The sequence below is a fragment of the Pseudorasbora parva genome, chromosome 17, assembly GCF_024679245.1.
Source record: "Pseudorasbora parva isolate DD20220531a chromosome 17, ASM2467924v1, whole genome shotgun sequence".
NCBI classification, from domain to species: Eukaryota; Metazoa; Chordata; class Actinopteri; order Cypriniformes; family Gobionidae; genus Pseudorasbora; species Pseudorasbora parva.
This window is the reverse complement of record NC_090188.1, coordinates 40303681-40317796: the sequence shown is the minus strand read 5'-3', so window position 1 is coordinate 40317796 and position 14116 is coordinate 40303681. Positions and strand designations below refer to the sequence as shown.

Genomic DNA, 14116 nt, shown 5'->3' with positions numbered 1-14116 from the left:
GATCCCTGGTATGCGATAAATAGGCCCAACACCATAGTAGGAGAAACATGCCCATATCATGATGCTTGCACCCCCATGCTTCACTGTCTTCACTGTGTACTGTGGCTTGAATTCAGAGTTTGGGGGTCGTCTCACAAACTGCCTGTGGCCCTTGGACCCAAAAAGAACAATTTTACTCTCATCAGTCCTCAAAATGTTCCTCCATTTCTCTTTAGGCCAGTTGATGTGTTCTTTGGCAAATTGTAACCTCTTCTGCACATGCCTTTTTTTTAACAGAGGGACTTTGCGGGGGATTCTTGAAAATAGATTAGCTTCACACAGACGTCTTCTAACTGTCACAGTACTTACAGCTAACTCCAGACTGTCTTTGATCATCCTGGAGGTGATCATTGGCTGAGCCTTTGCCATTCTGGTTATTCTTCTATCCATTTTGATGGTTGTCTTCCGTTTTCTTCCACGTCTCTCTGGTTTTGCTCTCCATTTTAAGGCATTGGAGATCATTTTAGCTGAACAGCCTATCATTTTTTGCACCTCTTTATAGGTTTTCCCCTCTCTAATCAACTTTTTAATCAAAGTACGCTGTTCTTCTGAACAATGTCTTGAACGACCCATTTTCCTCAGCTTTCAAATGCATGTTCAACAAGTGTTGGCTTCATCCTTAAATAGGGGCCACCTGATTCACACCTGTTTCTTCACAAAATTGATGACCTCAGTGATTGAATGCCACACTGCTATTTTTTTGAACACACCCCTTTCAACTAATTCAACTAATTGCCCAATTGCACAGCCTTAAGAGCGTGCATATCATGAATGCTGGGTCACATTTGTTTTCTGAGAATCTACTGAACCTACTGGTAACTTGTTTGCCACGTAGCAATAAAAAAATATACGAAAAACCTTGATTATTCTGGTTAGTCACATTGTACTGCTATTATTTTGAACAAGACTGTATGTGCATATGTGATTTAAAAAAACACACAGACGGTTTGTAACTCTGCTGATTTATTCTACAACACTTACAACATAAATGATCGTCTAATAAACATTTCAGAACACATTCAGCGTAATGCACACACTGCAGTCGAGTGATAATAAACTGCATGTAGTAAAGAGCGCACTCCCTCCAAAACACACACTAACATATCCTTCCCATAGTATTTCAAAGAATATATGCGTGGTACAGTACGGGGTGATTAATGCTTGTGCACTGGAAATGGAGTGGTATTATGAATTAAACATGTTAGCAGAGCTCAAATTAAGACGTTTTGAGTAGTTTTAGCTTGCATTTTTAGGTTTTGCTGAAGTCTTCACAACATAATCCAGTGTTTTCCTATGCTGAGCACTGAGTTCAGTCTCAAAACAAATCATTTACACAAACCATCCCCTATAAATATATCCCTTAGAGTTTATAAAGTCTTTTTTGTCAAGACAAAACACTGTCTGAACATTTTCACAATCAGAACTGTTGTGCTCTCGAATACTTACAAAACGACACAAAGTAGACAAAAGGAGAAAAAAAAAATGTTCAAAGAAATATGAAAACTTGGACTCCGGATGCTTTCAACTGAAGAAAACAACAACTAACAAACAACCATGCTTAAAATAAAGTACATAATAATAGTTTTTTCAGAAATCAATCTCATATTTGGTCTTTGGTCCCTTTCAACATCCTTTAATCTCCATCTGTTGTTATGCCAAGCAGTTCCCATAAACCCAACACAATATGAGCAAATCGAGCTGCGATTATACATTCTCTATGATTATGTAACATAGGCCGTGAGCACTGGATACATGTAGGAATATCTGTATATGGGTCCTGATTTTCATAGTTCCCATTGCACATATTGAAGTAGCTTTTAAAAAACAAAACAAAAAAATACACGAATGACATACCATTTGTTTGTAGCTTGTCAAACTAATTTCTCATAATAACACTAAGCAGCATCACATAAAAAATGCATATCTTCACAAAATCAACATATACATAATACATGCAATGATTCAAAAATTAATAATCAAACAACTGCATTTGTAGATCAAGGAATAAAATATATTTGGGATAAAGCGTTAAAATTCTATGCCTCTAAAAGTGCAAACATATCCAATCTTAATAAATACAGATAGTAAAATGTCCTTAAATTATACCTTCAATGCTAGAATTATTAGATAATACCTCCAACGATCTGCGTTTACACTTTTAAGACAGCATACGGTGCAGCTCTGAAAAGTACACTATTGTATATTTTATTTCTCACTGATTTATTCAAGTTTAGTCAGATGTAGTGTTGTTTAGTGAACTCTAAAACTAGTGTCTGATGTTTTAAACCATAGATTCCCAGTGGAGTATGGGTAGTGGAATATATGGCACAGTTTCTGGCTGACTGGATGGATGGACATTGGATAATAAACAGAGCTAGAACGTAGGTACATTTCCTGAAAAAATGTGAGTGGTGCTTGCAGTGGGAAAACTTTGCATTCGGTTGTTAAGGTATTCTGAGTTGTTCCTAGGGCGTTGCCAGGTGGTTGCTAAGGTGTTCTGGGCATTTGCTAGGCAGGTGCTAAGGTATTTTGGGTGGGTTGATAGGGCATTGCTAGGGTGTTCTGGGTGGTTGCTATGGTGTCGCTAGGCAGTTGGTGGTTTTTATAGAGTCCTTAACAAGTTCTTAGAATGATTTTGAAGTGAGTCAAAAGAGCCAACCCCCATCTCTACACAATGTTCCGATGCAGAGATAGAGGTCTTCCTGAAAGGTTGCTAGGGTACTCTGTTTGGTTGCTAGGGAGTGTTTTGGCAGCTGCAAATGAGGACACTCCAAAAGCTGCATGCCAGTATGTATGAACCAACCGCAATGCCTCGATGACATTCGGATTTAAAGATATCCCTCTTTGGTTTTGGGTTGCTAGGGTGCTTGACAATGTTTCCTAGGGCGTGGCTAAACAGTTGGCCGATTAAAGTAATAGACTGCATGTCTGCACAAATCAAAAGAGCCAAACTTAAGTGTCTCTATGATGCACTGATTCATTCATATCCCTAGCCACTATTTTTCAATGGTCTGTGGGGTGGTTGCTAGGGTGATGTAACTGGTTGCTAGGGTGTGGCTATAAAGATTTTAGGTCATTACTTATTGGCTGCTTGATAAGATAAGTCAAATGGGGGGGTGGGGGGCTTCTAAGACCCTGCGTTCGTGATAGTCGCCATTTTAAGTCTACAGGATTTTTTCGTCTGCTTTTTCATTCACTATGGTAACATCTTAGGTCTCATCGCTTAGAAAAATCAAAGCACACCTCACCTCAATTAGTAGGTCGGGTCAATTTGACACGCTAAAATTTAGTCCGGAAAAAGATTTATTGTTCTTGTCATGCTTTGCCTATGGCAAGCACCAATTATAATGAGCAGTTTGTGAGCATTTTAAAAGCTAGTGCAGTGTTTGGGGATCAGCTTTCGCAACTCCAATACTTCCCGATTAATAGAAAAAAACCCAACTGAGATGAAGCCAACACATACTGATTTTAAACTATAGCGATACTCCAGCTGATATCAGTATTATACAGACTACAAAAGGATGGTGTACAGAGTTTTGTTCAGAATAAAATAGAAATCAGTTAGATATTTAAAGGCATTGTATATTTACGGACATGAACTATGTTGTGATAATACTAGCAACATAAAACTGCATTTAGCAAAGCTCAAGATCATGCTTTAATCAAAGCATTAACAAAAGTGCATCAAGTTCCACATTTCATTGAGCAATGACTTACACTGTAGAAATGTTCAGGGGAGTTTAAAGTTGACGTTTTAAAGGGCTAGATGAAAGAAAAACACATAATTATGTATATGGCACGTACATTTAAAGCCAATTAACATTCAGAGATATAAATAAATAAAAATATAGATTCTGAATATAACAGCATGGATATTGAAGAACATTCGCGAAAGGAATTCGTATTACACAGAGATCACTGTGCACTGCAATAAAAATAGTTAGCAAAGTTAGACGTCACAGAATATATGAGCATATGCGGAGGCGAAGAGTAAAGCACATGAGCCGGGGAATCACAGGAGGATGTCGTAAACGCGGCCCACTCGTCCGAGCCACTCGCGCACCGCCTGCCGAACTCTGAGGTCAGTCACATGACAGGTCAGCTGACTGATGCAGGGGAACACCGCAGGCTGGAGGGCGATGAACGTGGGGTCCGGCAGGAGCTGGATCTGGCTCAGGACAGTGAGGACCATGTTGGTCCAGGCCTGGGCAGGAGAATGCATAAAATAAAATCAGTTATATACAAGAAATATGCAATTACAGAAACAAACGCTTTTACTTTTGCTGAAAGTTTTGTAATTTGACTCTCTATTCTTCTATTCATGCCACAATATATTTAGGTCCTTCAATCAAAAAAATGAACTTTCACTGTTGTTAGCTGCACTCAAATCATACTTGTTCACATTACTTAAAGGACAACTCCGGTGAAAAATGAACCTAGGGGTAATTAACACATGATTAGTAGATCGTTCTCTGGGATGCGTTTTCATGGAAATCGAACGTAAAGAGTTTTATCTCTAAAAATAGATAAGCTGATAACGCTTGTCTATGGGGCATAGAATAAGTAAAATTAAATCGCAAGTTAATACGACTAACAAGTCGCCTCACACTAACACGGCAGCATAATGAGGGTCCCTACATGCAAACCGAAGCATTGAGAACTTTGCAAGTGTACAAACAGTTTAATAAGAAGATACTTTATAAAGACAGTGCATTAGACGTATACGGACAGGCGCCATCTTGGAAAACAGTCTCGACGAGTCGAGCAATGAACGCTGTACTAAGTGATGAACTGTGACTTGGAATCTCATATGGTCCGCTGTTTCCGGAAGAAAGCACTAAACGCAGCAGAGAAAATAAATAAATACAAATAAAAATGTCCATGTTATTAGATTTCACAAAGTTAATTCCTATTGACCAGCTCACTTAGCACACCGTTCATGGCTCGACTCATTGAGACTGTTATCCAAGATGGCTGCTGTCTGTATACGTGTAATCTACTGTCTTTATAAAGTATCTTCTTATTAAACTGTTTGTTCACTTACAAAGTTATCAATGCTTCGGTTTGCATGTAGGGACCCTCATTATGCTACTGTGTTAGTGTGAGGCTATTTTGAGCAATTAATACACTGATTTATAACCGTTCAAATCTTTATTTGAGGATTGAAAACAAACGCGAAAGAGAAGACAATGCTGAATAAAGTCGTAGTTTTTGTTATTTTTGGACCCAAATGTATTTGGATGCTTCAAGAGACTCTAATTAACCCACTGATGTCTCATATGGACTACTTTAATTATGTTTTTATTCCCTTTCTGGACATGGACAGTATAGTGTGCATACACTTACATACGCTCTTGGACTAAATATAAAATATCTTAAACTGTGTGAAGATGAACAGAGGTCATACGGGTGTGGAACGACATTAGGGTGAGAATAAACATAAAATGGAAGTTTTGATAGTCTTTTCTTCCCTTCTTGTGACATATATCAGAGTTAAATGGCTTCTCAAACAAGAACAAATGTGGGTGTGGATGGACATTAGGGTGATTCATTAATTACATACATTTTATTTTTGGTGAATTAACCCTTTATTGATAATAAAATTATTTATCTGCTGTTTTAGTTTTTTTTAGGGAAATGAAAAAGGTGCTAGCTCATGTGACACTTGGTTTCCTGTCCCGTCTTACCTGTATCTGCGCCTCAGAGTCTCTGATGGAGATGTTGTGTGAACTGGCGGTGGAGCCCGATCGGGTTCTTTTCTCTTGCCTCAGTAGCTCGGGCCCCGCGCTGAAGGAGTGACGCATGGGCCCCTGCTCTACCAGTTGCTGGGGCCTCTGGGGTCCTGGGGAGTCTGGGCCACACAGGGTCACCGCCTCGCCCTTCTTCTCTCCCGCTTTGGCATCTTTGGCAAACGTGGTGTGATTGTGCTGCTGCTGCTGCTGCTTGCGTTTCTTGTACTCGATCATTAGCTTGGTGATGGTCTTGTCGGTGGCGATGGTGTACAGCTTGTTTCCCGCACTCTCCCACCATTCCTTCTTACGGGCCCCGTCCCGCCTCTCTCCTCTCAGCTGGGGGAGAGATGCACTCAACCCGCCGGGACTATGGACCTCCTCAGAGGGCGTTTCATCAAGGTGCACGCGGAAGCTGTCCTCTGAGGGCGTCCCGTGGCCCGACAGGCCGCCGGTGGAGGGCGTGGAGGTCTCCGAATTAAAAAGCGGCAAGAAAAAGAGTGGGTCGGCCCGGAGGGTGGGCTGCTCTCCTAGACTACTCTCCAGGTCCAGGTGCATCTGAATATAGTTGTTGCACAAGTCCATGCAGAGCTTGTGCAGGCGTTTGACCAGCCAGGCCCAGTCCAGGCTGCTGGCGGGCTGTGTGCTCAGAGACGGGATGCGAGCGTGCCACTGCCGCTTCTCACGAGCACGCGGAGGACTCACCTGAGCCATCTCCTCGAAGATATCTTCATCCTCAGAGGAGCACTGCTGTGAAGAGTCAGAGCCGCCCTCCTCTTCCTCACTCAGGATCTTCTTCACCAGCTCCACGGTCATGTTCTCCTGGCTTGTCAGCATTGCACACAGCAAAGCCTGAACAGGAAAGCATATCGAGATGACACATCATACACAAAGGTATTCACAAGTCAATTCGTATTCTTACGCTTAAAGGGGTACTTCAGCGCTGGCAAGATGAATCTGTATTTAAACTGGGTCATAATGTAGTAGAAATGTGAAATTATTTTTGAATTGGGTGCCTTCTAGACTGAGAAGACAGAAATGTATTTTTGTCTCATGGGGATGAAAGACAACAATTCCCAGAATGCTTTGCTCTCCTACAAGGCCACTCCCAAAGCCACCGCTACTAGATTACTGAATCACTGGATCACTTTCCCACTGCATTAATTTTCATAAAATCAGTTCAGTTAGAGAACAGACACTACAATTAAAAACTAAACGTGTCTGTTCAATATAATATGAGTGAGTCACTAAGGGAGTCTCACAGCACAAACGCTGCAGGAGTCAGATTACATTCACCGTGATGAATGAGCTAATGAGCTTTCGTGATGAGAGCTGAGGTAAACGCGCCCGCGCTCGTGGCATAGATTCACAGCGCTTGTTCAGTCTGACGCGTTTTCAGTTCATGCCTTAACTTTAAGGAAGCTTAACTTTCATAGGAATTAATTTAAGAAGTGGAAGCACTTACATTGCTCACCATAGCTCCGTTTACATGAATGCCTGCAGCTGCGAACTGAGCTGAGCTGTGAGTGCGATCCCACTCCCCCATGGACGGGTTGAAAACATGAGGAAATAGCTCCCTCTACTGGCTGTAGTCTTTAGCCTTTGGCCAAACATTCCTCCGAGGACGCAGATTGACGATATTTGTGTCATCGGAGTAATTTTTCCAGAAATAAAATGCCTAAATCTCTTGTCTCAGGGGGATATGGGGGGGGGGGGGGGGGGGGGGTATTTGAATATACTCCAGGGTTTCTACTGATACAAAGCCATATGCTAATCGCTGAAGTAACCCTTTAAACACACAAAGGTTTCACACATGTACAGTCAAAACACCAGGCAAATGTTGAGCTTTCACACTGACAGTGTTTCTCCCGTGCAAGTAAAGTTATTACTGTGTGTTGCTATGCAAAATATCAGAAATTCAAAACTAGTATCCGAAACTAACATTTTTTGTCTCATTCTCACATTAACACTCTCATTTATACCATAGTTAATATATGCAATAGGTGACGACCTGCCATCTGCCATTTCCGTATCTGCGCTGTAGCAGCTGGAGTTGTACAATGTCTGCGCCAAAGAGGCATTAAGTGTTGTGTTTTGGGGACACAAGTGTCTCCATAGACTCCAGAGTCACTGAGGACATTGTGGTTAAATTTCATTTTAGAAGAAAATCGGTAGTCTTATACATTATGATTCTGAAAGATGGGTCCAAACTAACGCTTCGTGAGCGCATTTCAGATCCAGACAAGGTATTACACATCATATGTTGTGTGTCCGTCTAAATTGCCTTTCTGAAGGAGCTTGTTGGCACTCTGTACGGCTAATGTTGCTAAAGCCCCCATTGTCTCTGCCTGTTTTCACTGATGTGCCCTCACATGCTATCAGAATTATCCTAAATACGAGTTTGCTAGTTAAAAATTGCCCATGAACGTAAAGTCGCCCACTTGAATGCGACAAGCTTGTAATCACGACATCAGAAACGGGAATTCTGAAATTTCTGATAGCACGTAAGGCACCTGGAGACAAGAGCTAGGTTGTTATTTTTATCCTGCGATGCTCATCATCTGCGTAATTCATAAGCAAATATTTATTATGCACAATACAGTCATAATAAACATGTTTTTACACCGCTAATTACAGTTTCTGACAATTTCAGTGCGTTAGATTGTCCTGTTTTTTTGTTGCCGGTGTGCTGAAACATGAGCTCTTAAAGCTCCGCCCTCTTCTTGAAAGGGGCCAGGAGCAACAGCTCATTTGCATTTAAAGGGACATACACAAAAACAGTTTGTTTTTGCTCACCCCCAAAAGCTATTTTAACATGCTATGCATGCACATGCTGTGAGTTATTTTGAGCTAAAACTTCACATACACACTCTGGGGACTTATTGTACATCTTGTAAAAAGAGGCTATTAAAGGTAAATTTTGGTAAAACACCCTAATAAAGAAATATTTCCCAGGTGTTAACATTATTTTGTCCAACCTCTGTATATACTGAGGTAAGAAGAATGTAAATGCACCTGAAAGTAGATATTGAAGCTCATGGCAGATTGGCGGTATAAGTTAGCGGCTCCACACACCCCTGACACTTTCATGAGCAGATACTTGAGGCCTGGACGGGTGTCGAATTCCCGCGCTGTGCGGTATGAGTCCAGCAGCAGGTCAAAGATGATGGCCAGGTTCTGCATTGAGATGTAGCGGAGAAATCCTGCGGCTTTGGGCTCCGACACTGCTGTGACTCTGCCCTGGCCCTCAGAGCTCCCAGAACCTTTGACAAACTCTTCTAAGAGGATGTCATACAGGTTCTGCAGGAGCACCTGATGGGACAGCAAACTCACCACCAGAGTCCTGAAGGGAATCCTGAACAGAATGATTCAATCAGATTCTTTGGGATTAGAGTTTCATTTAGGATCAGGAGTAAGACAGATGACCTAACCTTTGTAACGTTAAATTTAAAAATGAACTTTCTTTGTTACTATCCCATGCCCTGCATACTTTGATGTCCAAAAAATCTAAACAAATGCAGTTTCATGAAGTGCACATCAGCTCATTTCTGTAAGTGATAAATACATCACGTAATAGTATGAAACATTACATTGCATTGAAATGGAAGAAGAGTAAGGCATGCAGATTTTGTTTGCAGTGACCTTACCCAATTTTTCTGTCAAGCATGTGAAAGAGAACAAGAAAACATTCAAGCACAGGTTACTATAGGATTAAAACAACATTTCAGTTTTAATCTGTAATTTAAAGGACAGTCTTTGGGCCTCTTAACAGACACAAAATGCAATTATAATGTCTGTCCAACATGAACAGGTCCCTCACATGACAACGAGATGCGTTTAGCCCCTTAGCCATTGTTTAAATTCACCTGTTTTAGGCGGCTAGCTGTATCCCGCACTGAAGTCCCGTGGGAACGCAGCGGTAGCCGGAAAATAGGCAGTCCAGTGGGGAAGAGCGTCATGTGTGTAAAGCAAAATGATTTTAAATTACTGCACATCTTTCCTCAAGCCGTGTGTGCCCAAATGGAAGGATGAATAAAGTTTACATTACCTCCACAGTGGCTGCACCCGTCTTTAACCACGGAATGGCATTATTCTTCAACCGGCCCGGCTGTGTTGTGTCTTTGTAAGTTGGTCAAGTGTTCGCTGCAAATTTATACAATTCGGAAAGGCACAAACGCGAACAACTTCTTCTTCACTCCTGAGCGCGATCGGATTATCACTCTAGTGATGTCCGGCCACGAACGAATCGTTCTTTTGAACCGGTTCTTTCTAGTGAACCAGGCGAACCAGTTCACCAAATCAGACTGAATCGTTCTAAACGGTTTGCGTCTCAAATCAGCGCTGATATCACAAGTTACTTTCGTTACTCACTTTCTGACATGAGTGACAGTCCCTTCGAATAGAAATAAACTAATGTCTTGAATTATATGTTGTAACTCCAACCGTTCACTGAACTGAGTCATGTTTTGCAGAGAGATCTGATGAACTCACGAGCCGCTGATACTGAGCATGCGCGAGTAACTGAACGAGCAGCGGTCCTCATCGGGTCAGCAGTACAGAATCGAAAACTATTTCTCTCGGACACGTTCAATACTGAGAACTGACGAGCCGATGAGCAGATCCTCTTCATACACACGACGCTCTTCTTGACTGTCCGGCTACCGCAGAGTCACCACAGGACTTCAGCGCGAGACACAGCTAGCCGCCTAAAACAGGTGAATTTAAACAATGGCTAAGTGGCTAAACACATCTCGTTGTCATGTAACGGACCTGTTCATGTTGGACAGACATTTTAATTGCATTTTGTGTCTGTTAAGAGGCACAAAGACACCCTTTACGTCTATGCCCCCAAAGTTGCCGGTTTAGCTGAGTGGGGCTCTGGGCATTAACTGTAATAACTCCGTGTTGCAAGCACCAATCCGGTTCGTTTTTTTTTTCCTATAGACTGTACTCACAAAGATATAACGATCAAGATAAACTTAAAAATGCGCTGGAGTTGTCCTTTAAGTGTATTTTATTTTATATTGTAGGTTTTAAAATTGGTTCTTTTGTCTCAGGTCTATAGATGGATGGCATTTTACGAATCAGTCACCGGAACCAATATTGATTAACTACTAAACTGAATATTGGGAGTGACACGTCCCTTTCTCGTCATGATATATACAGTGTTTTTAAAATAATAAATATCATCAGTCTGAGTTTAAATGTCTATCCTCTCACCTCTTCTGAGCTTGACCATTGGACTGCTGATCAGCAGGAAGCTCAATAATCAGCACACAGGACTGAGCGTGCTCAAACCCTTCCTTGTTGTTCGGAGTTTTAGGAGAGCACTGCGTATCTAGCATGAAGACCTGGAAGAAGAAAACTAATTTATCCAACCATGGGCGTCAAAAGCAAAAAACAAAAAAAACAAAATGTGGGTGGGTCCCCCCAAAATTTTTACTGGAGTAGATGCATTTTACATTAAGTGCAAATAGTCCACATCGTTTACTAAGGGTGCGTTTACACTTGTAGTTCGGTTAGTTTGGTTCGTTTGGTCCGGACCAAAAAACAAAAACAAAATGTATAGTCCTGGTCTGCTTAGCGTTCACACTGGCATTTTTAACAGCAAACCTAAAGTTAGCGAACCAAAGGCACAGGGAGACGCTCATACCTGATTGGTCGGCTTATATGACGGAGGAGCTGCTTACCGAACATTCAAAACAATGCTGTGTGCCAGATTAAACGCAATCATTTTATGCATATAGGCTACATATGATATTATTTTTACCTGTTGAGAACTCATGAAGAGCTCATGAAATGTTCAAAACATTCAAAACAGCAGCCGTATTTCCTCCGTTGTGCAGAAAAGAGACGGCCGTCTCTTATGCAAAAGAGACGGCGCAGTTCTGTCATCTATACCGACTAATGGGCAACACAACACGGGTCCTTTCATGAGAAGAACCAGGTGTGGTTTTTGTGCATTTTTTCTAGCATTTTCGAAAAATGCTTTTCGGATCAAATATTGATGAGGCAGTTCCTCGTTGCTCCACGTTTGCCCTCTAACATACATTATTCATTTTGGATACACTGATCTTTCCACGTCGTTAAATCTGCTGACTATGCATCACATCTTGTGACATTACGTCCGGTTTTTGGTCCGTTTACATGTCTTTGGTCCGTGTTGCGTTCATATATCAATTGAACCGCACCAGAGTTTGTCTGGAGGCGGACCGAGACCCATCTTTATAGCGCTCTCGGTCCGCTTGTTTGGTGCGCACCAGGGTTCAGATGGCAGCGTTCACATATGTTCAAATGAACCGCACTAAACGAGCAATCGCACCAGGGTTCGTTTTAATCCAACCAAACATGACAAGTGTGAACTAAATGTCTGGTTGGGCCAAAATGAAAGGTGTCATGAACTGTCTTTTAAAAAAAAATTTTTATACTGTTGTCTGATGTCATCTAATGACGTTTGTGTGGTTTTTACATCCAAAAACATCATAACTAATCAGTAATAGGCTATTTTCTACACCGGTTTTGAGGCTGTCTCCTGAACGCTGGGTTTTGATGGGCGTGTCACTGGAGACCTGGAAGTAAACGCCCACGGCTAGGATTGAATAAGATTTTCATATTTAATGAGCTGGATCTTCATTAAAAATAAATGAAGTATCACACATTCCTAATATTAGGATCCGAAGGAAGCTAATGGAGCGACTGTGTTCTTCCACAATATCTTGCTATCTTCTTCAGCATGTTTATTGCTGCTGGCTAGCGCGATCCGATGAGTCGGACTGCATTTAAGCGATTCCTAATGTATAAAGTGCTATATAAATAATCTTGACTTGTCTACAAGCAGATTTTAACTATCCATTTTATTCCCACAGCTTCATATTCTGACAGCATCAGTATGTTCTAGCAGTATGAGTTGGTCACTCTACAGGTGTAAATGAGGTTTGCGCAGGTGTACCTGTTGAGCCATGGCCCGGATCCTCATGTACTCGGCCTCGGCTGAAGGGGAGTGTGACGGGGCCGCTACTTTCACTTCACACGCATCTCCAGTGAAACTGTCCGAACCGCTCCGGAAACAAGCCAGCAGATTCTACCAGACAGCACAGAAAGGTGTTTGGTGTCTTCAGGATTTAATTGTACATGAATTGTACGTTAATTGAAGCAATAAAACCTGTCAGATTGTGCATACGCAAAAATGAGATAACCAATGAAATATTAATAACTGATTATATTGTAATCAATTTATGTTTTTTTCCTTTTAGCTTTTAGTTATTCAATGCAATTTTTGCATAGTATAACAAAACATGTAGCTAGTTTGCCTTTGTGCCAAATAATTTTGTGAGATAAATACGTTAACCACACTCTAAAAAATGCTGGGTTAAAAACAACCCAAGTTGGGTTGAAAATGGACTAACCTAGCAGTTGGGTTGTTTTATCCCAAGTGTTGAGTTGTTTTAACCCCGCACGTGGGTTGTTTTAACTCAGCGGTTGGGTTAAATGTTGCTTAAGACAACCCAGTTGCTGGGTTTGTCCATTTTCAACCCAACTTTCAACCCAAGTCCAGAATTTTTTAGAGTGCAAGTTTAGTGTATTGTTCTTCCCTCATACTGAAAATCTTAAAATAAATATAAATTATTTTCCTCATATTTGATGACTTAATTGAACTTAGGGTCATTAAAACAAATATAAAAACAAATCAAAGCCTGCACTGGTTTATATGCACGTGATGCATTAATCCTCTCCCTATTAAAACCGTTGTACAGGACTGAACAGAACAAGCTCTTTAAGGGCTTGCATGAATAAAGCTCTTGCATCTGTCAGTTCTCTGTGCTTGACCTACATCAACATTTCTTAGAGCAGCAGTTATATAACGGCAAAAGAGCATCAGATATGTGTGTGTAAGTGAAAGTCTTAGTGAAAACACAACTGGAAAACCTTTCATTCTGTACACCAGATTCACAACAGTCAGTGTATGGCACTCTCGACTCAAGGGTTAGATGATATAGTTTATAGGGTCCAAAACACACACATTTTCATGTGTGCCAGTCTCATGTTAATCTTGAGTACCTATAGAGTAGTATTGCATCCTTCATATCTCAGAATAGAGAGTCAGAGTGTTTAGTTTTATCAGATTTATAAAAGACCGATACGCTGTACTGATTGTTTGTGAAAACAGCCAAGCTCGTGGAGACGTGCCGTGGGCGGAGCTAAACTCACAAACACACACACACACACACACACAAACACACACACACACACACACACACACACACACATGCACTTACGCACCTATTGCCAACAAAACACATATTTAATGCAGCTTCACTCGTCACTGCGGTTTCCACTCATGACCGGGA

At 41.3% G+C, this 14116-nt stretch overlaps 1 protein-coding gene across 2 annotated transcripts in view; it reads right to left on the bottom strand.

Annotated features, from left to right (window-relative positions):
* Positions 1-985: 985 nt before the first annotated feature.
* The window catches only part of arfgef3 (ARFGEF family member 3), a 69657-nt gene continuing 56526 nt past the window's right edge, over positions 986-14116 (bottom strand). Inside the window, exons 32-37 of one of the 2 annotated variants that reach the window (XM_067422559.1) lie at positions 12718-12849; positions 10989-11119; positions 9416-9424; positions 8784-9123; positions 5727-6620; positions 986-4243 (exon numbers count right to left, since the gene is read on the bottom strand). In XM_067422559.1, coding sequence (XP_067278660.1) covers positions 4052-4243; positions 5727-6620; positions 8784-9123; positions 9416-9424; positions 10989-11119; positions 12718-12849 — 1698 coding nt within the window. In that variant the 3' untranslated portion in view covers positions 986-4051. The remainder of the gene's footprint in view (positions 4244-5726; positions 6621-8783; positions 9124-9415; positions 9425-10988; positions 11120-12717; positions 12850-14116) is intronic. The other variant, XM_067422560.1, reaches the window with a different exon arrangement.